The sequence below is a fragment of the Pogona vitticeps genome, chromosome 7, assembly GCF_051106095.1.
Source record: "Pogona vitticeps strain Pit_001003342236 chromosome 7, PviZW2.1, whole genome shotgun sequence".
Lineage (NCBI taxonomy): Eukaryota > Metazoa > Chordata > Lepidosauria > Squamata > Agamidae > Pogona > Pogona vitticeps.
In genome coordinates this window covers 9,223,194-9,251,074 of record NC_135789.1, presented here as the reverse complement: position 1 = coordinate 9,251,074, position 27,881 = coordinate 9,223,194, and the positions used below count along the sequence as shown (strand labels likewise).

The following is a 27,881-nucleotide window of genomic DNA, read 5'->3' as shown; positions in this document are numbered from 1 at the left end:
CTCTTGCGCGACCCGACTCGCCGCGCTGACGTCACGACGCCATTCCCCGGACCAAGATGGCGGCGCTTGGGCTACGGGCGCCCCTCCTGCTTCGCCCACGCGCCCCATAGCCAGTCGGGGGAGAGAAAGAGAGAGGGCGGAGGTAAGAGGGCGATAAAGGGGAGACGCTCCCCTTTCTCCATAGGGCCGGGCAGGTGGGTGCATGGGGGCCCGGGGGACGAGGGAGCGGGGAGGGTCAGCAGGGAGTTCCCCCCCCTCCTCCTGTTTCCTGTGAATGCTTTTGCCTTCCCTGTGCCTGCGGTGATTAACGAAAATAACCACATTTCCTTTCCAGCCCTTGCTTGCGGGGAACTGGGGAGAGGAGGGGGTTGTTAAGCAGCAGCCGAGCAAGGGCTGAGGGTGAGGCAAGGATCCTGAAGTTAATGACGCCAATAACTTTTTCCAGCCACTGAGGCTGCTCTTAATAATCGCCTGGGACACACCGCTCCTGCTGTTAACCAGAAGGTGACTTTTTAGACATTGCAAACACTGTCACAACTTGTCCTGGCGGGTGCCTCGCCTTTCCACCATGGCTGTTCATTCCTCTTCCTCCCCTTTGCACCCTCCTCATTCTCTTGGTGTCTGTTCTGTCTGTCTCATCCTGATGCAGTTAGGTAGGAAGCCCTCTTCTGCTATTTCACAGTCAGCCCCAAAAAGGCCCAATGTCTGCTTCTCTCTTAATAACATGTCTACTTATTTTTCTCTGTTTGTTTGTTTGTTTGCTTGCTTAAAGGAGCAAGGAAGGTGTCAAGGGGCCATTGCCTCACAAAGGACATTCACACCCCCAAGGGCTGACGGCCGCCTCTCCTACCTTGGGTTGATCGCTTTCCTCGTCGGGCAGCAGGTCATGGACGGCTCCTTCGTGCAGCACAGCGTGCGTGTCCTGCAGGAACTCAACAAGCAACGGGCGCGGGGGCAGTACTGCGACGCCACCCTGGCCGTGGGCAGCCTGGTGTTCAAGGCGCATTGGAGCGTGCTGGCATGCTGCAGCTCCTTCTTCCAGAGCATGTATGACGAAGCGTCCAGCAAAATTATCCTCCCCGAGACCTTTGTGGAAATCTTTGGCCTTCTTCTCGATTTCTTCTATACGGGGCACTTGGCGGTTACGCCTGAGAACTGGGAGAAGCTTCTTGAGGCGGCCAAGGAGCTCTCCGTCCCTGAAGCGGTCCGGTTGTGCCAGGAGTTCAAGCCATGGGGCGGCTTGGAAAGGGGTGACCAAAATGGCCAGCCTTCACCAGAGGACTCTGGGGTTTGCGCCAAGGCAGCAAAGGATGCTGAGGGGGAGTCAGCCTCCCTTGATGCTGTGGGCGAAAAGGACTCCGTGGAGGAAACTGGCCCCAGCCCCTGCGTCCAGGGGAGCCAAGTGGCCCAGGGACAAAGAGGGAGCCCTTGCCTCCTTCCGGCAAGGTTGAAAAGGGCTCCCCAAACGAACACACTGAGCAGTGCAGGTGAAGTAAAGAGCCCCCCGGAATGTAAAAGTCCAATGAAAAGAGGAGCCAGCGAGGAGGCGGGCGCCAGTAATGAGGTGGCGTGTGGAGTAATGTGCTAACTAGGGACTGCAAAACCATTCCTGTTACAGAACAAAGAGGCCTTAAAGCAGTGAGGATAGGTGCCTGGAGGACAAGCGGGCTGTTTGCCCAGGAAGGGCTGGGGGGAAGGATGGAGTGACTCGCCTCCAGGCCTGGATGGGAGGGAGGTGGCGGCTGGGTTTATTGTAGGACTTCCAGCCTCTAGAAGCCTTGGGCTTGGGTCCTGGCAGACTCCTTTCCACATCAGCTACTGTCCCGCAGAAACAATTGCCGAGCCCAAGGAAGGCCGTTCAGTAGTCAGGTGAACCAAGGTTTCCTGGAAAGGCAATCAGCTCTCTCTTGCCAGTTGGGCCTGGAAACGGAGACTGGAGGAGCAGACAAAGTGGCCTACTGCCCGATTTTGGTAACAGTTTTGCAGGTGTGCAGTCCCTGATCCACTTCCCAAGGGGTTGCATGCTGCCAGACTCGCAAGAGAGCAACAGGGGTCCCTGCTGGGAGCTGCAGCAACCCGTGTGAATGTTTTTGTTCTGTGGTGTTCTCCAGATTAGAATGGCTTCAGAGGATAGTTCCCAGGTCATCCACTGCGTATGCCACCAGTATGGGATAACCTGAGCAATTTGGGGTTTATAGCTCCAGCTATTAAGAGCCTGAATTCTGTCCCATAAGGTACAGCTTGAGAGAGGAAAAACCTGAAAGATGTGAGATGCAAAGCTTTTATGTTCTGGCCTTTTGCAAAGCTCTCAGGTCTATCTGAAGGACCGCATAACTGTCCGTAAATACAAGTTTGGATGACTCGAGTCTGAAGGTTGGATTCCTGACTAGATGCATGCAGGTTTTCATAGAGTGACACCCAGGCCTTCTCTGTAGGTCGTTCCTTTTTTTCTTGGTAACCATTTACATTTGGGACAACCTGTAAGAAAAAACAAATTGCAGCTGTTACAATCTCTCTTTGTTTCCCTGATATCAGTTTAAATCAGAGTAGGCAAATTGTGGCCCTGTATGGCGAGAGGCAGGCTGGCAAATTCTAGTTTGGGACAGAAGTATCTTTCCTTCAGGGGTGGAGGTTGAACTTAATATAAGTCACAAGATAATCTGGGTTCAGATTTTGGCCTAAATCCAATTGTTTGTCCCAATAGCAGAGGATTTTTTAAAACTGGTTGCTGAATCCTTGTGTAAACTCCATTGATTCAACAGATCTCTGGTTGGGATTAGCAGTTCGATTTAGGTCTCTATCTGTAGGTGAATATTTAAGATTTCAAGTGTATCCCCACCCAGATGTAGGAAATGAATGCTTTATGCCTTGAATAGAAGCATAGTTGACTGTAACAGCTTCCTGTGGAGACTACTCATGTTGCTAACTCAGGCTGTGCACAAACCCCAATATACATGCTTTTTCCTGCCCTCCCTTCAGTTTGGAGAAGGCGTTCTTCATCTGTGATAAAAATTATACATGCATTTGACAGTATGCCCTTACCTGAGCATTACTGTGTGAATATTCTTTGATTTCATGTTAAACAACTTTTGTGTAGCTGTTCAGCCTGTTCCCCAGACTTTGAGAGAAAATCAACAAAGACTACACAACATCTTGTTTTTGAAGAGGTAGTTGTGTTAAATTTATTTCAGCAACATCAAAAGCGAACCAAAGGGCAAAAGTGTCAAGGCCGCTTTAACTTATTTCACTGTGAGCTTCCATATACCACAATCCAATTCTTCATGTGCATGCTGAAGAATTATCTTGAAAATGGAGTGGGAATCCACGAAGGCTCATCCTGGAACACCTTGCAGTCTTGTTAAAGGTGCCATGTTCCCTTTGCTTCTGTCACTGAAGAGTCCTGTGACAGCTAAAAGACAACCCATATTGTTTTACACAAACTTTCACACCTTTGAAGAATTATCTTCACCTTTAAGATGCTACAAGAAGATTTTGTGCTGTTTGGGGCAACAGGCTGCAGACTTTCAATGGCTGCCCTTCTGGAAGTTTCAAGCAGTTTGAACTTTTGAAAATTCGTTCACCTACATCTCCATTTGCACAGGGTTCTTTACTGATTAAAATATAAGCTTTTCAAATTTGCCCTTAAATATACTCTTAGCTAATTAGGAGGTCTGCAGTTAGTATCTGTTTATCTCTTTTCAACCATTGTGCTAAATGATCATTCTGAAACATTTGGCTTTGTTTTGTTTTTTAAAAGCCTTGTTGGTCAAGTGTCTTTTGACCGATCGGCTGGCTCACCTTCGTGGGGCATTCTGTTAACTGTGGTGGAAAGTGAGGCCATGTTGTGGCGATGTGAAGAAGTAACTTCTGCCCCCTGCTTGGTCTTCTTTGCAGCAGGAAACACAGGAGGCTCTGGGGTTAAGTGAGGCCCCTGCAGAAGAAGACAGGGGAGGAAAGGGGAAGAAGGAAATAGATGAGGACTACCTCCCTAAGAAGAAGAGCCTGCGGGCCAAGAGGAAGCCTCGTCTGGCCAGGAAGCCCACCAGCTCCAAGGTCATGGTGGGGAATGGCAGCCTGTTGGAGGCCGGGGTGCTTGGCAGCCGGAGAGGCACAACCGAGCCGGTGGAATGCCCCACCTGCCACAAGTCGTTTCTCAGCAAATACTATCTCAAAGTCCACAACAGGCAAGTGCATGCATTGGCTGTGAGTAGGGGCGGGGAGAGTGGGGGATGATCACAGTGAACAACAGAGAGCCAACACATTTCATTTGGTCTAAGCTTTCTGGGGGGAGGCCAGAGGCTCCAGCAGGTGCTTCAGAGAGAGGGAGAGAATCTCTCAGAGAGGTGGTGGAACTCCCAAACTAGAAATTAAGGAGCTCAGCCCTGTATTAAAGGAAGGCAAACCTAGGAAGAGAGAATGTGTGTGCGTGGTAATAAGTTAGATTCCAGCTGGGGTGCTCATCAGTAAAATTGCTGGTTGGTCAGAACTTATGTAGAGATAGCAGAAAGCAGATGAAACTGCTGGCCTTCTGGGTGCAGTCTGGAGCAAGGGAGGGCAATCCCTGAGTAGCACAGTCCTTGAACTAGTGGGATTTATGCAAGTGTTGATTTATCATTCAGCAATAGATTCAGTGGCCCTTTCCTAGCTGACACTCATATTTGCATTTAGGCCATTGACTGGAGCCACTCGTGGGCCTATATGATTTGCTCTTTCTACTGCATATGAATTTTTTTTTGTACTCTTGCCTGCAGGAAGCACACAGGAGAGAAGCCTTTCGAGTGCTCCAAGTGTGGGAAATGCTACTTTCGAAAGGAAAACCTTCTGGAGCATGAAGCTCGAAACTGCATGAATCGTTCAGAGCAGGTACGTGTGGAGTGGGGGGCGGGGAGAGAGGTTACAGCTGATTCAGAGAGCAAACTCCAGCCTGGAAGCAGCAGCCCCAGTAGTCTGGACTTGGGCAGTTAGCTCAAGCTATGTGCTGCTCGGGAGAAAGGTCTGGATGCAGGGTAGGGGGTTCACACTCAGCTCAAGGCATTGGCTTAGCCCTTCAAGTGGTGAGCTATATATAGGCAGCCATTGATGCCACAGCACAGAGCCTGACAGAACAGGGCTGGGAGCTTGATGGATCCTCGTACAGGAAGGACAAGACAGATCCTCTCTCACCTAAATGAGGAACTAGGGCAGCAGTTCAACAACGATAACAATATTTGTGGTTAGCATGGAGAAAACTAGAGTTCCAGCTTTCTGCCCCAGGGGACCAAGAAACACAGGAGCAGAAGCCAAGGGAACAGTTGTTCCCCACTTGTCTGATCTGGGTCAGGTCTGGGGCAGACAGTGGGGCTGCACAGGGGGAGGCAGGGGGGTGCTGAGCCCTAGAAGAGCAGTGGGGCCTTGTTCTCTTTTCACCACACAACTTCAGGTAGCTTGTAGGTCCTGGTCTGGGGGTTCAGTGGTTAAACGTGGGAGGTTCTTGGTTGATCTAAACTCAGTTGCAAGGGAAAGGAAGGGGAGGTGGAATTCTGAATCCAGGTCTGTGTTGAAAGAGACAGGGAATTGCTAGCATTAGAAAGCATGTCCTGGTCTAGGCAAAGGCTTTTGTTCTTTCTTCTTGAGAGCCAGGTGAGTCTTCTGCAGGGAGGGAGCCCATGATTCAGCCCTTTGCCACTGCATGCCTGCCTTGGATATGCAGATGTGTTTCCTAGGAAGCAGTAGGTCAGTGCAGAGATCTTTCTGTTTTTCTTTCTCTCCTTCTCTGCTCTATGAAGATCTTGCTTCCTCTTCCCTCCAGGTTTTCACCTGCTCCATCTGTCAAGAGGTGTTTAAAAGGCGGATGGAGCTGCGGCTGCACATGGTGACCCATACGGGCGAGATGCCATATAAGGTCAGCTTGGATTGCCCTTGAGAATAGATTGACTGGAGCCATGCAACGGCTAGCGGTTCTGAGCCCAGGAGTTCTGGATTCAATTGTCACCTTTGCTGCATAGTCGCTATGGTTGGCTTTTGACAAAGCCACTCCGTTTCCTTCTTCCTCACTCCCTCTTCTCAAAGTGGATATTAGTTCACAATTACTTTTTTTATAGATGTTTACCTTCCAGGAGTCCTGTAAGGCTTACTGTGATAATGAGTATTTAGAAATCTACATGTACAGTACATGCTAGGCACAGACATAAAGATGGATGTCAAGCGCTTAGCATTTTTTTTTAAAAAAATAGCTACAGTGTTGATTTCTTCTTGTTGTTCTTTTTTTTCCTACCCAGGAGTTAAAATGAACTGCTGGGTGAAGTAACGAAAGACGTTTCAACTTGTTTCAAAATGAGCATCTGGCTTTCACGAAACTCAGCCCATTTTTTACCCACACCCCCCCCAAAAGATTATGAGATCCTTGCTTGGGAAGTCTCTTTGGACCAGTAGTGGTCAACTCCACTTCCTTCTTTCCCCCATTTCTGTTGGCGGGAGGGAGGGAGTCAGGTTGCTGTGCCCAGCGCCACATTCACTTCACCTATTTACAGGTTCCTTTTTTCTTTTTTGATGCTAGAAGCAGCGCCTGGTCTGACTGGATAAGGCAGGCTTCACCTGCCTTTTTTGCAAAGGGCGATCCACTAAGCTGGGGTGGACATGTGTCTTCCCAAGCCATTTTTGAGAAGCTGGGAATTTTGCTCCTTGAGGCTTCCAGGAGTTCTTCGAAAAACAAAACAAAATCTAAACAGTGTTTTTAGAAGCTTAAAGTAGATAAGGGGACTCAAAGAAACAAAATAGGAAATGGATATTCAGGGACTTCCAGTTTGGATTTTGGGGGTGAAGGAACTTCTGTGGACGTAAGACATTTCTGCATTCCTCCAAGACTATTCTAAGCAAAACATGTGGCCCTCTGCCTGCAAAAGTTGTTTACTCCTGCTGTGTGATTCCTGTGTCTTCCAGTGCTCTTCCTGTGTCCAGCAGTTCATGCAAAAGAAGGATCTCCAGAGCCACCTGATCAAGCTGCATGGAGCCCCAAAGCCTCATGCGGTAAGAGCTGACTGCCCTGGGGAAGGGATTGGGCAGAGTCGGTGCCGTGGGGTGGGCCTTCTTGAAGATTGGGGGGGGGGAGCTAAGATTTTGGAGGATAGGGAAGAGATGGTTTCGGGCACCTTCAGGGAAAGAACAAACAGGCCACAAACTCCACGACACATGCTGCTGTCCATCCTATTCCAAGGTCCACAGGAATGAGAAAAAGTTGGAATCCACAGGCTGACAGTACCTTTATCAGAATCAACTGTAAATTCACAAAACTTTCAGGTTCACCAGAATTCTTTATTGTGGAAATCCAGAATTGTGGCTTGATATTCTAAGCCACAGTGACCTGGAGGTAAGCTCAGTCCAAAGATTGAAACCTTAACCCTTACTTCCTTACTTTCTTGAGTATGGCATTTAATCACAGATCTCCCTAGTTTAAAAAAACCTAGCTGAATGAAGCGTTCTGGATAACTTGAAAGCTTGCCTCTGCCATGAATATTCCACTACTTTTTCCAAAGCTGCTGCCCACCTGTGGGTTTTGGACTTTGTTGGATTCCTCTTGTCCTTCCTTCAAGTTACTGAAGAGAGAACTGAGCTGTGCTGGTCTGAGCCAGCCAGGAAAGAGATGGCCTCTGTTGGTCCCTTCTGTCTCACTGTTCATCTCCCTTCCCGCCAGTGCTCTGCATGCTCCAAGTGCTTCCTGTCTCGAACCGAATTGCACCTCCACGAGGCATTCAAGCACCGTGGGGAGAAGCTGTTTGTTTGCGAAGAATGTGGTCACCGGGCCTCGAGTCGCAATGGACTGCAGATGCACATCAAAGCTAAACACAGGTGGGCCGAGACATCTGCTGCACCCCATGGTAGCAGAGATATGAGGAAGGGCTCTGTGTTTAGCAGCAAGCCATTGGGGTTGCTGTGCTGCAGCATGACTCCTCTTCCTCCTCCTCCTGTGATCCCTGCAGGAATGAGCGCCCCTATGTGTGTGAGTTCTGCCAGCATGCCTTCACCCAGAAGGCAAACCTCAACATGCACCTTCGGACCCACACTGGAGAGAAGCCCTTCCAGTGTCATCTCTGTGGCAAAACCTTCCGCACCCAAGGTAGGACCAACACCACCCCCTCTGCTGTTACCCCTGTGGGGCGCAAGTGCTCTGTGGGCTGCTACCAACAGGGTAGTGCAAAGCACGTGGGCTGATTGAAGTGACTGTGTTGCAGAAGAGGTCCTCCCCTCCAGACTCAGTGTCAGGAAGACCGAGGAGCCACTTGCTTCCTGATTTTGAGCCTGAGCGATGCTCTCAACGGCCCCTCTCAGCGCTCCTTTGTCTGTCATCCCCAGGAGATCTGTTCAGGCAGGAGGGAGGCAGAACGTGTGACTCTTAACACCTGGGGGCTGAATGGCACCTCGTGGATTTAAGTTAAATTTTGGGGGAGGAATCTTGCGCCACTTGGAACTTTATTTGGCTGAAGATTTTGTGGACTCTATAGCCTTTGAAAATGTGGGCTCCCATCCACATGAAGGCCTGAGCCAAATTCAACTTATTACTCTTCCAGGCATCTTAGAACTCTTGGTTTTCTCTGAGTAGAGAACTTCCTCAGCTGAGGTCTCTCTTTGAAAATTGGTGGCTGGGAGCATTTCCTGTGGAGTCAGGCTCCACGCAGCAGCTGCTTCTGTGCTTTGTGGGCAGCTTGAGCGGTGAAGGGAAAGATACAGGCCGGAGAGGTGGTAGGGCTTCCTTCCTGCTTTGAGTTATTTTATTTATTCATTCATTTATTTATTTGATTTATACCCTGCCCATCTGGCCTAAAAGACCACTCTAGTTACCTTCCGATGTACTTGTTTTCATCAGCCAGCCTGGACAAGCACAACCGGACCCACACTGGCGAGCGCCCATTTAGCTGCGAGTTCTGTGAGCAAAGATTCACAGAGAGAGGCCCTCTGCTGAGGCACATTGCCAGCCGGCATCAGGAAGGGAGGCCTCACTTCTGCCAGATCTGCGGGAAAACCTTCAAAGGTAATGACACGGGAGAAGATCTGAGAGGCAGGGCTAGAAGGGCTCTCACACGAGGTAGTGTTCCTTTGCTTCCTGTGGGGTTGGGAAGGATCCCTGTGCAGGCGTTTCCTTCTCCAGTTAACGAGAACCTGATTGGCAGGATGACCTATTCATTGTTGGAGGTGGCAGTAGATTGGAGTGGGAATGAGGTGGCTCTCCAAGCATGGCTGAACTGGAACCCCATCTTCAGACTCCAAGCACACAGAGTCGTCCCGTGTTTTATTTATGGACGCCATGCACAGCTGGGTCTGATTAAAAGCTGGATGGGAGGCCATCAGAAACTAGTTGGGATCTTGACAATTGGCTAGAGAAGAATCTTGACTGAAGCTCTTTGAGGGTCTCCAGTCCTGGGCTAGAAAGACCAAGAGTTTGGGATTCAGTGGAAGGCAGCTTCCTCATTTCCTGACTTCCAGCTTTGGCACTCCACCTCCCTGAACCAATAGAGACGAATGGAGTGGCAGTCCAGTGACATCTGGAAGGCTGCACATTCCTTATCCCAGAGCTCCCTGGCAGGAAGCCTTTCTGTCTGCTAAGCGATTTCCTTCAGGCCAGGGTCAGCCTGCGCTCTTTGCCAGCAGCTGACTAACAGTATTGTCTTCTCAGCGGTGGAGCAGCTGCGTGTCCATGTTCGAAGGCACAAAGGGGTGAGGAAGTTTGAATGCACAGAATGCGGCTACAAATTCACACGACAGGTATGTGTGCATATGTGCTTTCATGAGCATTTTGACCAATCCCGACTCACTTGAAACTGAGATTGTGGTTGTGAAAGATGCCACATGGCCTTTCTCATCTCTCCTTTTCTTCTTCTGGCACACTTTTGCCATGGAATCTGTACCAACTTTTCAGTGAAATATTTTCTATAGCCCACCTCTATTCTAAGAATTTGATCTGTTACCGAGTGCTTCTAGTTCTTTAGAGTGCTTTGAGTGGTTACTGCTGTCTTTACAATGATCTGTGAAACAGAACAGTGTAATTATTCCTCTCATATTGACGTAGAGTTAAGGCCACTTTTTGAAAGACCCCACCATGAGTTTGTGGAGTAAGTGAATTGTGGGAAAGGAGACCTCTTAATCTGCAGACCAGCCACTGTCCCATGCTACTGCTCTCCAGGGCATTTCATCATCACAAAGGAGTGTACGACTGTCCTCTGGGGCCGTACCACCCTAAACACTGTTATTCTAATGATGCTAAGCAGGGTTGAGAGTTGTTCATACCTGGGTGGGAGACCACTGAGGATCTCCGGAGAGGGATAGGAAAGAGAATCCTGTGGGGGGAAAGTCTTGCTGCCAGTCCAAGTGGGCAGTTCTGGGCTAGGTAACTTGGCAGAAGGCAGATTCTGGTAACAGGACACAACCCTGAGTTGCTGTGTGCCAACAGTTCATCCTTTTTTTCTTTTCTACTCAAGGCCCACTTGAGGCGCCACATGGAGATCCATGACCGGGTGGAGAACTACAACCCCCGCCAGAGGAAGCTGCGCAATCTCATCATCGCAGATGAGAAGGCGGTAGTGGTGGCCCTGCAGCCTCCCCATGCACTGGAGGAAGTGGGCTCTGCAGAAGTTATTGTGGAGTCACTGGCCTCTGGGTCCCTGAGTGAGGAGCTCCCTGAACAGAGACTCTGCGCCAATGAGAATTTTGGCTCCCCGGACGTAGTTGAACAGTCGCTTATTATTACCATCCCAGATGACTGTGAAACGTAGCAGCTTCTTCCTGTAAATTCCTTTTCCTAATAAAGCTGGGTGGCTTGCACCTTTCTGTGGCCTGTCGGTGATCCTAGCCCCACAGAAGACACAGGAGTCTGCTTCGTGTTGGGGAGGGGGGAGGGAAGAGACGGAGGGTAGGGAGCAGCTGGGGCCTGAGAAAATTTCTGAGCCCTTTTGCCTCCTTCCTAGTGAGACTCAGCAGCAATGGTATAAAATATGTGTGTGTGGAGGGGGAAGTGGGTAGTGGTGGATGGCGGACTGTGTATGCACCAAGCATTCCTTCATTCTTGATAGAGAATGCAGAGTGGGATCCCTGATTGGTGGTGCTCTACAAGTCAAAAGGTCTCATATTCCGTAAAATATCCAGGCAGGGTTGGGTGAGAATCTCGTCTGAAACAAGGCAGAGCCAATATGAAAGTTTATGCAGAATTATTTAAAGAAAAAAAGTGATTAGATTAAAAGACTTGGTTGTATAAAATGAGATCGAAAGATCAAATGAAACAAATCCTTCCAAATAAGAAGACATCATGGTTGAATTATATGCAGTTAAAAAGATGGACTAATGAATGGGTTAAGAAGTATAATAAAGGTAGAGAATATACGAAGTATGAACAATTTCTATTATTATATGAAGATATTCAGATGACCAATTCAGTAAAGCATGCAGTGAGTGAAATTTATAGATTCCTGCTTGTTCTAGAAGAGACTGAGAAAGAAGGATTGAAGTTAGTGTGGGAACAAGACTTAGAAAAAAGAATAAATGATGAAGAATGGAGGGAGATGTAGAAAATGAGGGTTTTACGATATATGTCAGTGAGAATAAGATTTTTTTTACATTGGGTTTAAGATGGTATTTGACACCGACAACATTGAATAAAATTAATGCTAGTTATCTGAATGTCTGTTGGAAATGTGAGAAGGAAATTGGTACATACTTTCATATGTGGTGGAAATGTGAAAAAGTACAAAGATTTTGGAAACTAATCTTTAAAGAACTAAATGATATATGTGAAAAAAATAAAATTTAATCCTGAGATAGGTCAATATTTGAGAACGTGGAATATGATGACTAGAGAATTGATAATCAATTTATTAACAGCAGCCAGATTAATAATAACTAGGAATTGGAAATCGAAGTCTGAATTTCAAATGTAAGAATGGTATAATGAAATATGGAACACTCCTATAAATAAGTTAACTTGTAACTTAAAGGTAAAGAAAGGAGAGATGAAAAAATATTTTTATGATACATGGGGCATATTTCTTGAATATGTACTAACAAGAGGAAAAGGGAAACTCCAAATCAAGAATCAATGCAGTTCCTGAGAAGAAGACAATAAAGGAAGAAGTAATAAAGAAAGAGGAAGAAGAGGATTACTGCAAGAGGTCCTGACTATGGTGGTGGGGAACATAGCTGATTTATATTTTGGTTTATGTATTTTATATTTATGTTGTAGTTTAAGAAAAAAATACACCACCACCACCCCCCGAAAAAATAAGGTAGAGCAGTGGATGCCAGCTGGAGTTGGCAATACGGACTAAATATCCTTGATGCATCTAGTATTGGGTGGTGAAATTGGCAAAAACTATGGCCATTATTTTTCTATACCAAAAGCCACAGATGCAGCATAAAAACTTTGCTCACACAAATCCTGTGCTGGTACCAATGCTGTGCAGGTTAAATTAGCTTACATGCTGTCTGAGCAAGCAGAGACAGAAGGTAGCATGAAACAACTCAGTGGTTTAGGTCTCTGGCTGTGTAGCCAAGGTTGGGAGCTTGCTTGACGGTGCTTTCTTGACAGGCTGAACCCAAGGACCTATAGGGTCCCTTCCAGCTCTGCATTTTTCAGATTTTTATTAGTACTGCTAAGGTGTCTGGGTGAAGTGCTAAATGCAGCCTGTTACTCTCTGGGTGCTACAGATGTGAGAATTTGCAGGATGACTAGCACATGGTATAATTTTGTGGCAAATTCACACAGTCTTGTTAACAAGCATTCTCAGTTATTTAAATAGACAGAAATTCCTTAAGCACACCTTTATTTAACACATTATTTTAAAGGTTAAAAGGGTTGTGTGTGTTTTGTTTTTTTTACAAAATGTAAGATAATACTTTTGTTTCAAAGGACATTATAACAAAATATTTAAGGCCAAACACAGCTATCTGCACTAAAGTTAAATAATAAATACAAGGTTATTTGGTTCTAGAGCTTCGAAGAGGATAAAGATCTGGCACAGAATAGGACAAAAGTATCCTGTACAACCCAGCACAAAAATCAGAGTGGATAAAAATAAATGATCATATAAAATCATTGATTTAAATCCAAAATATTGTTGTTTCTTTGGATATAAATCATTTTTTAAAAATGCAATCTTTGAATTTAAATCAAATGCACCCTGATGAAAATTAGCTTTACACATGAAGTGATACTAAATCAAGTTGTTGCAAGTCAGCAGCAGCAGCTCAAATGTCTGTAAACAGCTGGAACCTAAGAGAAAGCAACCCCTTCCTAATGTATCCTTCCCTCAAAGGAATGGGGAGGGTGGGCACAAGAGGGTTAGATTTCAGCATTGCTGGGGAAGTGGGGACAAGGGACGGCTGGACATAACATTTGACGAAAATGAAGCTGCAGGGTTCCTGTCACTCAGAAGGATGATGGAGGGTGTGGGTGACAAATACCCCTCCCCCACCAAAAGTGGCTTTCTGCTCCTGGAAATCCTCCAGGTGCATTGGTTTTGCATGCAGATTTAGCCCTCACAAAACTGTGTCTATTCATTTCTCTCTTGGTACATCCCCTTCCTTCACTAGTGCAAAGAGAGTTCAGGAGCAGCATCTCCCTCCTTGCCTCTCACTTTGCTGCCGCTTGAGTATATGCGTGAGAATCCTATAAATAAATGACCAATTTTCCTGCAGCTTCCTGATGGTTTGCTGTGCACCAGAAACTGCCATGTGTGGCTCTGTGCTCTTGGTGCAACAGCACCCACCTAAACCTGAGGGCAGCAGCAGAGGGTCCTCATACCACCTCAACACCTTTGTTCCCTTGATGCAAACTGAGCATTGCTTAAAGCTACCTTGCATGAAGACCCTGCTTAGCTGGGAGATCCTTTTTTTAAAAAAAAAATGAGCCTCCCTAGCTCACTAAAAAAAATGCCTCACCAAAGCTGGCCACTCAGGGTATGGATGTGAGAGGATGGTGTCCTAAATGAAACAGTAATTTTGATGGGGTCTGCAGGGCGCCAGCAATCATGCTGTGATCCTCCAGCAACAACAGATGAAGCAATGGGTTTGTTGCAGAGCACAACACAATGCTGCTTTTTATTTTTTAACAGAGTGTGTGTCAATTCAAGCCTCATAAGAACAAGCGGAGACCCTCCACAGAGAAGAATTAGACGAAGCTTCTCTTGATTAAGAGATGCTGGTTCAAGTGAAATACAAAAAGTCAAGCTCAGTTGTAAAAATAAGTTAAAACTAGACCTTTGCTAAATGATACAAAACAGTGGAAGTTCTCAGAGAACAATTCCACTCAGTGACTTGGAGGTAACTAATCTTCTCAAAAGCATAAAGGCACCCAAGTAGTTTGGCATGTGCGATCTGCTGCTACTTCCTTCGATGAGTATCGAGAGCTCTCCTGTTACTGCTTCAAAAGAGGTGCAGCTTCCACATCAAAAGTATTACTGGCATCTACGCCGTTTCTACTCAATGTTCAGAACAGACCACCTTATCAGAGACTGTTCAGAATATGCATAAGGTTTAGGTTCTTCTTGTCATTCTTCCCAAGAACACACAGGCCTTCCCTGCTCTTTCCTTATTACTTGCTCAATGTGCATTCTCTTCAAAACACATCCCTGAAAGGCATTAAAAGGTGCCAGCGGGGAGGATGACAAGGTATTCAGCCTGGATGCCAAAATGTTTCCCAAACGCTACAGGGACCTCCATATCCAGGTACTGACTGATTAGCCTGTCTTTTCCCTTGGCTTCCTCCTCAACGGGCAATCCCCTAGTTTTAACAAATGCTCCACTGTTTCCCGCCTTTTCTATGACAGGTCTTGCAACAGCTCTCTTAACATGGGAACGATTAAGGTATAATCTTTCAGGAGGACTGGTGGGAATTATAAATGAACTGTGATGGAGTCAAAGAGGGAGGGATTCTCAGCATCTGCTCTCCTCGTTGGACTCCAGCAGGAGACTCTCCTGGGACCATTCTGCAGTTGTTGGAGTGTCCTTTTGCAGCATGAGTCTTTGCACCCAGTCCCTGGTTTGTTAGATCAAATAGGGGCTGGAGAGACACACTCTCCCCTCAGTTTTCCAGAGGCAAATGAAACCTGCTGATCACACTTTTAACTGCTCCTCTGAGGCCTGGTTGTGCACCAGGAAGGGAGGACAGAAATGCAAGTGTAGCACACTGGCTGAGGAAGGAACTGAGCCATGGGGCACCTTAAGAATGCCACAGGTTGGCTGCAGGAGCTGCTTCTGATGGCAGCTGCTTCCCCATTATTTTGGGGGAATACCACCACCCCCAGCAAGGTCTCCCCTCTGATTCTACTGTGGTGAGGGTGAGGGAATGACAGTGGAGTCTGCTTCTGACCACCAAGCCACACTAAGTGCCTCAATCTGGAATCCAACCCCACATGTCCAAGATCAGCAGCCAAAAGCAGCAGAGGAGCAAAGAAGCAGAATGTTCCCAGTTCCTGGTTTTCAGCAACCTATGTTGTGTCTATAGCAGTTCCCAAAACATTTGAGACACCCAGAAACTCTGTTACCATCATCCAGTTCTCTTGTACCAAAATTTGACTTCATGATTTAAAATTAAACACAGCTGGTTTTTTGGGGGAGGGGAGTTTGATTACTAGAACATAGACTATCACAGAAAGCTGTTTGCGCTGATAAAATTTTAAACTTCCTGTCTCCTGCTTCCCTTCTATTTTTTCCAGCGACCACACCCCACCAAGGCACACCTCCTCAGATTGAGAACCAAGGGTCTTTAAGTTCCAAACAGCAAATGAAGTTTGCCAGGAACGTCTGCTGGTAGCCTACATCTGTCCAGATGTAGCCAGTGACCCATCACTGCATTCTGTGGCTGGGAACTTTCTGTTCTTTAATTCTACATTGGGTGAAGAAGCAAGAGAAGCAAAACTTCTTTTTACCTACCTTCTCTGGACCATGCATAATTTTACAGACTACTGTCAGGTCTTTATCCCCCCTTTCCCCACCTAACCCAAAAAGCCCCCACTGATGTTGGCGAGCTGGGAGGCACTGCCATTTGTGGGTCAGAGTGCAATCCCTGAAAGCTGAGCAGACACACCCTCTATTCAGTTTAAAGAAGGCTGCCCATGGATTTATCTAATCTATGCCACCCTTCAGTTGACCCAATAAGACACCCCCTGATGTTCTCACGAGAATGGGGCCCAAAGAAAGCTCTTGACGAGAGGTTTCCAGCTCTTACATGAAATCCCGGGGTAGATGAGCTAAAAGCCAAATTTCCCCTTCTTCCCCAGCTTTCCTTTGGTGCGAATTCACCTGAAAAGCTGCCCTTCTCTGGCCAAGAGATGGGAAGAAGGTTGGAAGGCTGGTGATCTCGAAGAAATCCTTTGCAACCAAAGAGGAGTCCTCTCTGACCATGAGTCCTCCTCTGCACACCTCAGTCCTCAAAGCTCTCTGCCTGCCTCCTGAAGGAGGGATCCTGGATCCTGTCAACACACTGACTTAAAAACCTCAGGCACAAGTGTTCCCCTGTTAACGCAACTCATTCAAATTCTGATTGTGGAGATTCTGGAGCTGTTGGTTCAAGCTGAAGGCATTATCCAAAGGGCGCTCCTCTTCCTCTTGCAGGGTCTCTGGCATAAACTGTCGGAAAATGCTGACGCTGCTGTGCCAGAAGATCGGCTCTGGCAGTTTCCCTGCCACACTCCACTTTCGCGTCTCAGGATCGTAACATTCCACCATACTTGACAGCTCAAACGTATTGTCATAGCCACCAGAGACGTAAAGCTTCCCACCAAGCGCAGATAGACTTCCCCCAACGTGCACCTGGAAGTAAAGAAGGGGAAAAAGGACAGATTTCCTCCTTATTTTTTAATCTGCTTACATTCAGAACTTTAGTTTGGCTGGAATCCAGAACTGTACACTTGCTTTGTTAACTTTTCTTTCTTTCTTTCTTTCTTTCTTTCTTTCTTTCTTTCTTTCTTTCTTTCTTTCTTTCTTTCTTTCTTTCTTTCTTTCTTTCTTTCTTTCCTTCTTTCCTTCCTTCCTTCCTTCCTTCCTTTCCTTCCTTTCCTTCTTGTCTGTCTTTTATTCTTTTTAGTTCTGGCTGTCTTCCATCCTCTATTCCTGTCTTCTGAAGTTTTACTTCCTAATTTTATTTTTATCTCCTAGTTTCATTTGCTTATTTATTTGTTATGTTCAGATCTTAGGGAATGGACACGGCTCTCCTCTTCCTTCCCATTTCAGTCTCACGCAACAACCTTGTGAAGCAAGTCAGGGCGAAGCAGAGCGAGTGGCTCAAGGTCACCATGCGAGTTTCAGGGATTACTGGAGACTGGACCCCAGCCCTCCCAAGCCTGTCCAAAACTCTTTTGATTCTCTGAAAACATCACTAGCCCCCTTTAAAAGATTCTTAGCACATTACCTGGAGCATAGAAGGGATTTTGTCCCATTCATTCTTTGCCGGGTTGTAGACATCCACTTCAGCAGAGTCATCTCTATACAAGGAAAATGAAGACAAAAGCTACTGAAAAAACAACAACGGAAGGTCTAATGGTTGTTCTGGGTTTTTCGGGCTCTTTGGCCGTGTTCTAAAGGTTGTTCTTCCTAACGTTTCGCCAGTCTCTGTGGTCGGCATCTTCAGAGAACAGCAACGGAGGGTCTGTTTGGCACTACTCTGCCTCTCTGCTTCATGCCTAGTGGGGCCCAATCCACCCACCTCTGGTTTGCTCAGTAAGATCCTGGGTCCCATGGTGCTAGGTGCAAGGGGTAGGCTCAAGGTCTCTAGGTTCTGTTCCAAGTACTTTAGAACATAAGATTCTCTCCAATAAGACTTGGGCAAAGAGAGGACAATAGGTAATGATATATATGTATTCAGTACCAAAAGGTGGCTGTCTGCACTTTCTACACTTGCCCACTGAGCACTGTGGATTAGTTCGATAAATGAGAGCTTATCTCTTCCCACAAAAGCCCAATTATTCATATTTTAGTAGTCTTACAGGAGAGTAGCAAAACTAGACATTTGGGGCGTGACCCAAACATCCACACCCAGGTTCCTATCTAGTCTTTCGGATTCCTAATTTAGGAAGAGCTACAATTCCAAATCTTTTGGAATTCCCTCATCAGGAGCAGAAAGACAGGGCAAGCACCTCCTTTTCTAAAATATACAGCAAATTTTAGGAATCTGATGATGCAGACAGAAGCATGTGGAATACAAGTCAGTGAGTAGAGGCCTCTCTCTCTTTTCACAGGGGTGCCCTGTTGCAGCCATGGGGGTACAAATCTCCAAAATATCACTAGCAACGTGCAGATGCAGACACTGACAAGTCTCTCTTGAAGGTTTAAGGCACTACCAGCACTGAAACAAATCACTTGATGTTTTTCAAAAGAATATGCCTCTTTCTGATAATCCAGAATAAACTAGATGGTGATGGTGCAAGCAGCAGGTGGAATCATATGGCAACAGAAGCTAGAAAGGGTTTTCACATCACTTGGAGACAGCCTGGATACAGCTTCCATAAGGAAGCAGGCTACAGGGAAATTCTCTGCTCTACCAAAACCTCCAAAAGTGAAGCAGGGAAAAAACCTTGTGGCACCTTAAAACTTAACAAGGCCTTTTTGGCATAAGCTTGTGGAAAGCCAAGTAACACTTGCTAGCCTTTAAAGGACCACAAGACTCTTTGCTGTCTTGACTTCAATAGACCTACACTCCCAGCTGATGGGGGGTGGGGGTGGGATTTCTCACTATCCTTCCTTTTATGGCCCACATGCCTAACTGAAAGAATGCTGACTAAGAATTAAAAGTGACTGTGAATCTTTTGTGACTGTACATTTCTGTACAGTTATACAAACTCTTGATGAAAGAAATGATTCAAATGCAGCTGCCTACACCCCACTGTTCTTTCGGCATTTAGTGGCCATTAGGGCCCAAGCATGCCACCATTGCCACAGGCAACTCCAAGAACTATGTATCTTCAAATTCTGCACAGCTATAGCCCACAAAAGCTTGTGCTAATTAAACTGTAAGTTTTCTAAGAACTACAAGCCTTGTTTTTTTCAGTGTCAAACAAAAAAAGGGGAGAAAGTGTGTGCTTCCCTTTCTCACCCCCTCAATGTCTGCAGTGCTCAGCTTGAAGAAGAGTCCTCCTGGATTCAAAAGCTTGCTTCCTTACTTTCAATATTTTAGTGGTCCACCAACCACTAAAATATTACTGCCTTTGCTTCTGGAGTTTGTTGCCTTTTGGCTGTGTTTTATCTCGTCTATTGACAGGGAAGTTCAATGACTGATCAGTGAGTCTACTTTATTTTAAGGGGTTATTCCATTTTCTGGAAGATGCTGGGCTCTTCCTCCACCCATGTCTCTGCTTGCTCTGTTCACAAAACAGGAAATGTGACAGTGACAGATGGGAGCAGCAGGTGACAAAGGCAGTCACATTATTGACCCTGACCTGCAATGAAGCAGCCCAGCAAAGTTGCTCCAAACTTGCAGCTAAGATTTAATCCTAAAATGACAGCCTGCCACTAGACTGGTTCCTCAAACCTTCCAGATCCTGTCCGAGGTTAGCAACTAGGATCCTTGTCAGACGTGTTTGATCAGCTTTCTTTATGGAACAAATGTGTTAAGAGCATGTTTTTTATATAAAGGACACTGAAGATCAAAATTCTATGCTCTCAGGAAGTCAGGGAAACCAAGGATCATCCGGGGGGTGGGTGGGACACAAACCCAGCAAACAGACACTTGGCTGGAAGCTTTTAAAGCAGTTGCTGCCACTTTCTCCCTGCCCTGGGAGCTATGACACTTTACTGGTGCCTGTGCAGGAATTTAAAGCATTTCTCAAGGCCAAGCTCTGGAGGGTTGCAGCACAATCATCAGAGCCTCTAGCAGCTCTGCAGTGCTAGCAGCTGCGAATTTAGGAGGGGCGAGGGGGACCCATAGCTTAGAGTGAATTCTAGTAGAAGATTCTAAAATTCCAGTTTGCTGCTCACTGGCAAGTGCTGAAGAACAGCAGATCTTTCCTGGTGCTTAGAAGACATACTGCCACACTACCTGGCACATACCTGATCCTGTCTGGTTTTGAAAGCTAAGCAAAGTCAGACCCAACTAGTCCTCGGATGGGAGATCCCTTCAGAGAATGCCTTGGAATTCTGCCTAAAGCACTGGAATAGTCAATGCGGCAGGTCAGTGCTGCTGATGCCAGGCAAGAAAGATCAAGGAGACTCTCTCTCTCAGCAGAAGGCAGCTTCCTAAGTTTCCTCTGTAAAGTCACTTCTGTTGTCAGGCCAAGGATGTTTCACTCCTTTCGTGTCAAAAAAAAGCTGCATTTCAGTGATGGGGAGTCTGCTTTGTACACAGAAGGGTCCACATTCAATCCCCCACAGCATCTCCGCACAGTACCAGAGAGAAAGGGGGAGCAAAGGGCTCTGTGAGATCAGCCAGGCAGGGCAAAAAGCAAAGCTGAACTGAGACAAAAGAAACTCCCAATTCTCTTCCCAAAGCCTCAAACTCATCAGGTGACGCAGCCTGGCAACCACTTTTTAACTGCCATAGTATAAGGATAATAATGTTGGTACATCTCTTGGAGCTTTTCCCTGAGGGTGACACCAATAATGTTTGGGTATTTGATTTCTCTGATGTACATAAAAATAATACGCTGTGTTTTCCTGAATCTGCCTGAGTTCCCTCACTCCTGGGTGGATGTTTAAGAAAAACAAACCTAATAATCACATGCTGCAAGTGGGTTATTTGTAGGGCAATTTTGGAGGTGGCAGCCTTCAAAGACAAGAATTCTGCCCACAGTAATCCCCAAAGAGTCTCCAATTGACCCTCCCCATGTTCACAGCAAATGACACTTACAGCCAGCATCTGGAGAGACAGATCCTCAGAGACATCCTTGGTGTTTCAGCTGCCCCAGAGATGAGCACAGAAGGCCCTTCCTATGGGGCAGGTGAGGGAGGACCATAGATACTGGGCTGTAAGATGGCTCTGGACAGGGGGCGGAAGCTGCTCAAAGAATTATCAAGCACAAAGTGCTTCCTGGAGGAATCACACAGAATGAAGTCTTCCCACCCTGCAAACAGATCCATAACCCAAATGACAGATACATCAGGAACGGTTTAACAGGACTAGCTGCACACAAAACAAGCCCACATTCAAACCAGAAATCTCCCTGAATGTCAACCTGAAAAGCAACAAACTTCTTAGAGCTATTTTGGGCTCATGCAAGATCACATGCTCAACCTAACAGTGGCTGAAGGGCTTCCGTTCAGATAACAAGAATCTGGACTATGTCTCTCTTGATGTCCTCCTTTTGGCAAACCACTTGCAAAGCTCAGAGTCTTTCTCTCGCTTCACATAGGAAAAGTTGTGCCCACTTATTTTGGCAGGACACTGGAGGTATCAAGCAAAAAGCCACATCTAGGAGTCAAATGGAGACTGCTCACAAAAAGCTCACAAACTGGCATCTCTACAAGCTCGCTTTTGTGGCTTGTGGTCCATCCAGTTATCAAGTCTGTTTCAAATGACACCATTGCTCATGGAAACCAACTCAAAAAAGCTACTGATCCCTAAAAAACAATCTGCTGCCTCCCTACCCAGGCCATTTTTTACTTGAGGTCCACAGAAGCTGATGCCAAATGAAACTACAGTGGTGCCCCGCTTGACGATAATCCGTTCCGTTAAAATCGCTGTTACGTGATATCGTCATCAAGCGAAAGAAAAAAACCCACTGAAATGCATTGAAAACCGGTTCAATGCGTTCCAATGGGCGAAACACCTCATCATCCAGCGAAGATCCTCCATAGGGGAAGCCATTTTCGGTCACTGTCTTCCGGAAATAGGTCCGGAAAACAGCGGGCGGCCACTTTGAAACCTGATGATCAGCTGTTTTTGATCGTCGTAATGCGAAGAATTGGTTCCCAGAGCAGGGAACCGATCATCATAAAACGGATTTTCCCCATTCAATCATCGTTTTGCGATCGTAATAGCAAAAACCTCATTGTGAAGCAATTTCATCGTTGAACAGGGTAATCGTCAAGTGGGGCACCACTGTAGTTAGTGTTTAAGGTGCCGCAGAGCTCTTTGTTGTAACAAACTAGGGAATGACAGAGAGATCCCTCTGGAAAGGTCTAAGACAACAACTCCCAGCACTTCTAAATTCTATAGAATAACTTCTCACCTGACAAAATACATCAGCCCACTCAGCGTAACAGTCTTGGGCGCAAATGACCAAGGTGGCAACTGCCCGCAGTTCACCAGAGACCACAAGTCCAGCTCTGGGTCATAGCACTGCATCACCATAGATTCTTTCCCAGCCAAGGAGCCGACGGCATAGAGTTTCCCACGGCAGGCAGTGGTGGAGCAGTTGTCCATGGGGTACATCATGGGCTGAAGGGGTTCCCAACTGTCCAGTGTGTGGTCGTAGCGCTCGGTGCTGTCGGCAGCCACCACGTACAACAGCCCATCCAAGACTACAGAGCTGTGGTACTCGCGAGCTTTCAGCATGGGGGACACTTCTGTCCACTCGTTCACACTGGAGTTGTAGCGCCAAACACAGTCGTAGAGCCGTGAGCCGTCTGAGCCTCCTGTGGGAGGTGGGGAAAGCACAGAAGTTAATGGCTAAGAGGGTCTCAGGGACTGTGGGAAGTAGCTTATGGCATGCAGATTCTTCATATATCCCCTTATAGCAGAAGCATGCAATGGTGGCCCTCTGCATGCTTTAGGCCTATCTAGTCATTTCTGAATTTGGATTTTTAAAAAAGGGTGCCAATTTTGTGATTTCCAGGACTGAGAGCAAAAACTGGACTCTGAAGTCTGCCAAAGGTGCTCTGCTCACACACCGAATAGTATATTTCTCCGTGGACATGATTCCTACCAGATTCCTCCGCTGTCTGAGCTCAGCCCTCTGCCTGACCAGCAAGTCAAACATCACTGCTCCCACTCCAGTGTTAGGCCTGCCCTGCTCCTGCATGCTCCCAGATGGAATCATGGCAAAAGCCACCTTAAGGGGCAGGAGAAAGGCTTCATTCCCAGGCAAAGAATATGTGGGTGGACCATCCTTGCCTAATTCCAACTCCTCGATAGGGAACATTCTCCTGACGCATGAAGGGACTGTCCGTTTCCTGACAGTAGACCTCAAGCAGTGTCGTGCATCAGGTCAGGCGCCTGCCGGCCTGATCTAAAAATAACTCCCCACACTGTTGACTCAAAGCAATGAGAGAGAAATGATGGGAAAAACAAGGAAGATGTTGGGCAATAGAAGAGTGCACCCCAGGCTGTTTGGGTCAGCAAGGACCATGGCTCTGCTGTTTTGGCTTCCCCATCTCTTGCGGGTTTAGCTGCAACTGTCACAGGATTCAGGAGGGCAAGGCAAGTTTACTGTTGTGAATTATCCCTAGTGCTTGGGGGCGGAGAAGAGTCTTGGTCACAAGCAGTCCTTTAAAAGTCATTTGTTTTACAAAAGACCTGCTTCTGACAGAGGTGAAAACTCCTAGAACTTGTCTGCCGATATAGAGCAATACAAAGACCTCCATTTTTGTAGTGGGGAAGATTGCTGGCTGTTGAAGATGCACTCACCCCCACTTGCAGTATTGTCCATCCCCATGAAAGACATCAAATGGGAGACTTCCTAGATATGCTCTTCTTAAAACCTCAGAACAGGGAGAGGGGAGTGCCAATCCTTCCTTGCCTGCCTCTCCTTCCATTCAAGGACGACAAGAGTTGGAATGCAATCTTACTCAACCCCTTCGCCTTGGTACACAGGCCAGATTCCTTTCCCAAACTTGCTCACTGCTCCAAAAGCCTTCAAAGACTCCTAGTTTCATGGCCTGCTTTATCTTAGGCCTGCCTTTGGTCACAAAGGTGTTTTGTCAAGCTGACCCAGAGAGATTAGCCAAAAGATCTTATATGAGTCCCTGTTCCAAGCTAGTATCCCTTCAGTGTTAGCCCACTGGGGGTAGCTACTCTGGCTTCATTTCCACACTCACACAATACATCCAAAAGGTGCTGCAGGGCACTTACATTCCAGGGCAGACCACAGGGGAGAACAGCCAAGCTGGCCAGAGGGTCTCACAGAACAATATCTTGGCTATGAGGGTGTTCCAGTTACACAGGACAATCCCTCTGCCCAAATCCATTCTGTCCAGAGGTCTGGGAAGTGAGACTGCCCAATGAGTAGTCAGGTGCCTGTTCTGGGCCAGCCTGCTTCTTGCCTCACTTCTGCAAAGGCGTCAACGCTTCTACACCCACATAACGTGCTGGAAAAGGGCCAATGCGTCAGATGACAAGCAGTGCAGGATCTGTGTCATCCTCCTTCCTGTCCCTTTCCATCAAAGCAGCCTGGGCTCTCCTGGACCTGCACCCACCTCACTGTGTTAGAGGAGGCTGACTGCTCTCTCCCTGTGAGGAGGGAGCAGAAGACAAGCCAAGTCAGGAACTCACTGCACAGATCAGGCATCTTTAGGGCGCCTGGAACATGGGGAGGTAGAGGGGCCAGCCAGTCTTGCTTTCCCAACGATGTCCAGTGTCCCACCCAGCAGCTGGGCCTCTGTGTGAGTGCCTGCCCACCCCTGCGTGTAGGGAGGGCCGGTGTGTTTGTGGGTGGGTGGTCTGCTCCCGCCGCTCCTCACCGGTGACATAGATGTCGTTGCCGAGGGCGGCGGCGCTATAGCCCCCTCCCAGGTGCTCGGGGAACTCGGCCAGGTAGCGCCAGTGCCCGGTGCGCGGGTTGAAGCAGTCGACGGTGACCAGCTCGTCGCAGTCGCGATCGCAGCCGCCCAGGACCACCAGGATCTCGGCCAGGCCGGTGGAGGGGCGCGGGCGGAGGCGGGCGCAGGGCCCGCGGTCGTGCCGGTCCAGGCGTCCGTCCTGGAAGAGGCGGGCCTCGGCCACCAGCCGCCGGCAGGGCTCGGAGCGGGCCACCAGGGGCTCGCCCTCGACCTGGGCCAGGAGGGCGAAGCGGCGCACGAAGGGCAGGCGCACGTGGGCCAGGAGCTGAGGCAGGAGCGGAGCGCGGGCGGCGGGCTCGGCGCGCACCCACCGCAGGGCCAGGGCGAAGGCCGCCTCCTCCTTGGGCACGCGCAGCGCGTCCTCGCGCAGGTAGGAGACCAGGCGCCCCAGCGGGACGCGCTCCAGCTGGGCACCCAGCTCCCCCTCGGGCTCGGCGGCGTGGCGCAGGACGCAGCGGCGGGCCGCCTCGGCCAGCGGCGCGCAGGCGAAGGCCTCGCCGAAGTCCTCCAGCTCCAGGGCGGCCGACGGCTCCAGCCGGGCGGCCAGCCACGCGCCGCACGCCGCCTTGACGGCCGGGAACTGGAGCAGGTCGGCGGCGCGGAGGAGCCGCTCGGCCAGCCCCTCCGAGGCGCCCGTCTCCAGCGCCGCCAGCCGGCCCGTGTAGGCGAAGTCGAGCAGCAGCGCCAGGCACTCGGGCTCCACGCCGTGCAGCCGCACCCGCGCCGCCCGCGCCTCCCGCAGCCCGCCGCCGAACATGGCGCGGAAGTAGCCCGAGGCGGCCGCCAGCACCGCCCGGTGCGCCCCGAACTCTCCGCCGCCCGCCACCAGCGTCACGTCCAGCAGCGCCCGCTCGGCCCGCAGCGCCGCCAGGCCCCGCAGCACCGCCGACGCGTGCGCCGCCTCCCCGCCGACCTCCATTGCCGCCCCGCCGACTGGCGACTGACGCCCGCTCGTTCGTCCGAGGGCCCTCCGCCTTCCCTTGGGCGGCTCCGCCTCCTCAGCCCGCCGCCCTCTCGCAAGCGAGGAGGAGGAGGAAGAAGAGGCGGCCCTGACGCTCCTCCCTCCCTTCCCCCTCCTCCGGGAGTCCCGGACAAGGCGGGGGGCAGCTGGCGGGTCCGCCAGGGGAGCACCGGAAGGGAGCTGCACGGCCCCGTTGCGGTTCCCAGCAGCTTCCCAAGGGAGACAACAGAAGCAGCACTCAGCAACAGAGAGGCTGGTGGCTCCTCCGAACCGACGCTTTTGCTGCTGTGACCGAGCTCCCTTCGCCCAAGGGCGGCCCGCCGCTCCGTCTGCTGACAAAAGACCAGAAGCGCCCACCAGATCAAACGGGTTGGCCTTTACGAGGTTTCTTCCCCCGACCCGAAAGAGGGACACAAAAGTGCCTCCGGGAACTCGGCCCCGGCGAACGGACAACGTCGTAAGAGTACACAGTCCACCCGTTTTCCCGGCTGTGCTACAAAAGCCTTCCGGGGAGCCTGCAGAGGACCTACACAGAATCGGGCCCTTAAAAGCTGACCAGGAGCAGAGCTGCCCCGACATCCCAAGGCTTGATGAGTCCCACTGGATGGCGCGCCCCGCCTTTCTCCCCAAGGCACCGGGGGGGGGGGAGGGGGACAAGAATTAAGCTCAAGCCCCTGCAGGCTTTCTGATAAAACAAACACACACATCCACCGCCGCCGCCTTTTCTTTTGGCCTACGTTAAATGCCACCGACGTTCTTTGCTCTGCAGGTTTGCTATTACATCAAACATACTGGCTTTCTATTCCTGGTTTTGAATTAAACAAACAATCCTCACTTTAAACATGCAGTTTTTTTAAAAAAAGGAAAATAAATTAACCATTGCCCAAGTCTTCCCTACAAAGCCTGGGAGATGACAGAAAGAAATGCAAACCCAGTTTGACACATTTAAAACTTAATTTAAAACTCCTTTCCTTTCCTACCTCATGGACCCTTTAAAAACACTGTACTGTTAGCAAACAAAATGAAGATGGCACACTGAGGAAGACCCTTAAAACACCAGAACCTGAGATATTGGTACGGGGAGGGGGGCAATAACAAATGCCAAGGCTGTGTATGAAGTGACATTTTACAAAGCCCCAAACACCACCCAGGAGAATCTCCCAAATCCATTTGTCAGAAAAATTTCTAAGAACTGCACAGTAGTCACAGGACACCAATTTCTCTATCTCTCAAACTGCAACTTCTATTAATGAATATGTTCTAGTGTCTACCATATCCTGAGGCTCCCTCTTTGCTCAACTATTCTTCCATAAAAATTCATCATTTTAATTGTGTATAGAACACAGGGAAAAGACAGGCATAAATGACAACAGCAATGATCAACCTGCTATGATACACAATAAAATACTTCTTTTAGTCACTATGAGTTTTGGTTTGTTAATCTATGGATTCTATTTGCATATACAGTATTTTCTTTTGAGTTCTGAAACAAGAAGTACTCCCACACACACACACACACACACTATTAATAGATGATGCACAGATGTCTGAGGAAAAGGATTTTGATACCCAAAAGCTCACATCAAAAAGAAAACTGTTAAGGCTTTGAAGTGCTATGCTGTTTTGTCTCTCTCTCTCTCCCCCCCACCCCATCCTCTTTTGTTTTCCTAACTATGTATGTATGTATAAAGGTTGTAGCAGCAAATGAGAGCATGGAAGGCCTTTTGCCACATAGAGCTTCCTGCTTCCATCTTATGGTTTTATTTAAAAAAAAAATTATTGAACACTCCTTGAAATCATCTTAAACTCTCAGGATGACATACAAGAAGCATAAAACCCAAAATATGTCCCTGGTAGAAATGGGCACGAACTGTTTCATCACAGTTCGTAAAGGCATCAGGCACAGGTGCTGCTCTTTCCCTCCCTCCCCTCTTCAGCAGATCAGCCGCCCACCAGACCCGGCTTGCTTGCTTTTCCCACCTCCTTGGCTAATCTCCCAGTCAGGAGCAACAGCCCGGGCTTTTCTGCCCCGCCCTTTTCTCTGATTGGGAGATCAGACAAGAGGGTGGGGCAGAGAAACCTAAGCTATTTGCCCGGCACTGGAAGATCAGCTGAAGATGACAGAGTGGGCCTGCAGATTGGCTGATCGAACCAGGGGAGGTGGGGAAAGGGGAGTGGCAGCAGCTGTCCTGCCGCCCTGAAGGAATGGGACGAACCGGTTCGTGCCCATCTCTAGTCAGAGCCACCACCACAA

At 48.4% G+C, this 27,881-nt stretch overlaps 2 protein-coding genes across 4 annotated transcripts; one reads left to right on the top strand and one right to left on the bottom strand.

Moving 5' to 3' along the window:
• The first annotated feature begins 16 nt into the window (after positions 1 to 16).
• On the top strand, positions 17 to 10,791 carry ZBTB48 (zinc finger and BTB domain containing 48). 2 transcript variants are annotated; one of them, XM_020800026.3, is made up of 11 exons: positions 17 to 142; positions 773 to 1,564; positions 3,895 to 4,184; positions 4,752 to 4,863; positions 5,789 to 5,881; positions 6,919 to 7,005; positions 7,670 to 7,824; positions 7,956 to 8,092; positions 8,840 to 9,004; positions 9,647 to 9,735; positions 10,449 to 10,791. In XM_020800026.3, the coding sequence occupies exons 2-11, from the start codon at positions 887 to 889 to the stop codon at positions 10,740 to 10,742; spliced, it is 2,100 nt and encodes a 699-aa protein (XP_020655685.3). In that variant the 5' UTR covers positions 17 to 142; positions 773 to 886; the 3' UTR covers positions 10,743 to 10,791. The 2 variants fall into 2 exon arrangements, with proteins under 2 accessions (XP_020655685.3, XP_020655684.3); XM_020800025.3 differs by having other exon boundaries at positions 20 to 142; positions 3,898 to 4,184.
• Positions 1,562 to 27,695, bottom strand: KLHL21 (kelch like family member 21). Of its 2 annotated transcripts, none has more exons than XM_072977725.2 (4): positions 24,568 to 27,695; positions 22,119 to 22,524; positions 17,369 to 17,441; positions 1,562 to 2,478 (listed from the first exon to the last, which is right to left on the bottom strand). In XM_072977725.2, the coding sequence occupies exons 1-4, from the start codon at positions 26,204 to 26,206 to the stop codon at positions 2,143 to 2,145; spliced, it is 2,454 nt and encodes an 817-aa protein (XP_072833826.2). In that variant the 5' UTR covers positions 26,207 to 27,695; the 3' UTR covers positions 1,562 to 2,142. The 2 variants fall into 2 exon arrangements, with proteins under 2 accessions (XP_072833826.2, XP_020655656.3); XM_020799997.3 differs by lacking the exon at positions 1,562 to 2,478 and adding an exon at positions 12,766 to 16,770 and having other exon boundaries at positions 24,568 to 27,546.
• Positions 27,696 to 27,881: the final 186 nt, after the last annotated feature.

What these genes read in the sequence shown, in the direction of transcription:
- ZBTB48 (XM_020800026.3), top strand. Translation starts at nt 887, where the DNA reads ATGGACGGCTCCTTCGTGCAGCACAGCGTGCGTGTCCTGCAGGAACTC. An exon ending in CTGCGGGAAAACCTTCAAAG is followed by an intron (nt 9,005 to 9,646) that starts GTAATGACACGG and finishes TTGTCTTCTCAG; the next exon opens with CGGTGGAGCAGCTGCGTGTC. An exon ending in GCTACAAATTCACACGACAG is followed by an intron (nt 9,736 to 10,448) that starts GTATGTGTGCAT and finishes TTTCTACTCAAG; the next exon opens with GCCCACTTGAGGCGCCACAT.
- KLHL21 (XM_072977725.2), bottom strand. Translation starts at nt 26,206, where the DNA reads ATGTCGGGGCAGCTCTGCTCCTGGTCAGCTTTTAAGGGCCCGATTCTG. An exon ending in CAACGACATCTATGTCACCG is followed by an intron (nt 22,525 to 24,567) that starts GTGAGGAGCGGC and finishes CACCTCCCACAG; the next exon opens with GAGGCTCAGACGGCTCACGG. An exon ending in GGGCTGATGTATTTTGTCAG is followed by an intron (nt 17,442 to 22,118) that starts GTGAGAAGTTAT and finishes TTCCTTGTATAG; the next exon opens with AGATGACTCTGCTGAAGTGG.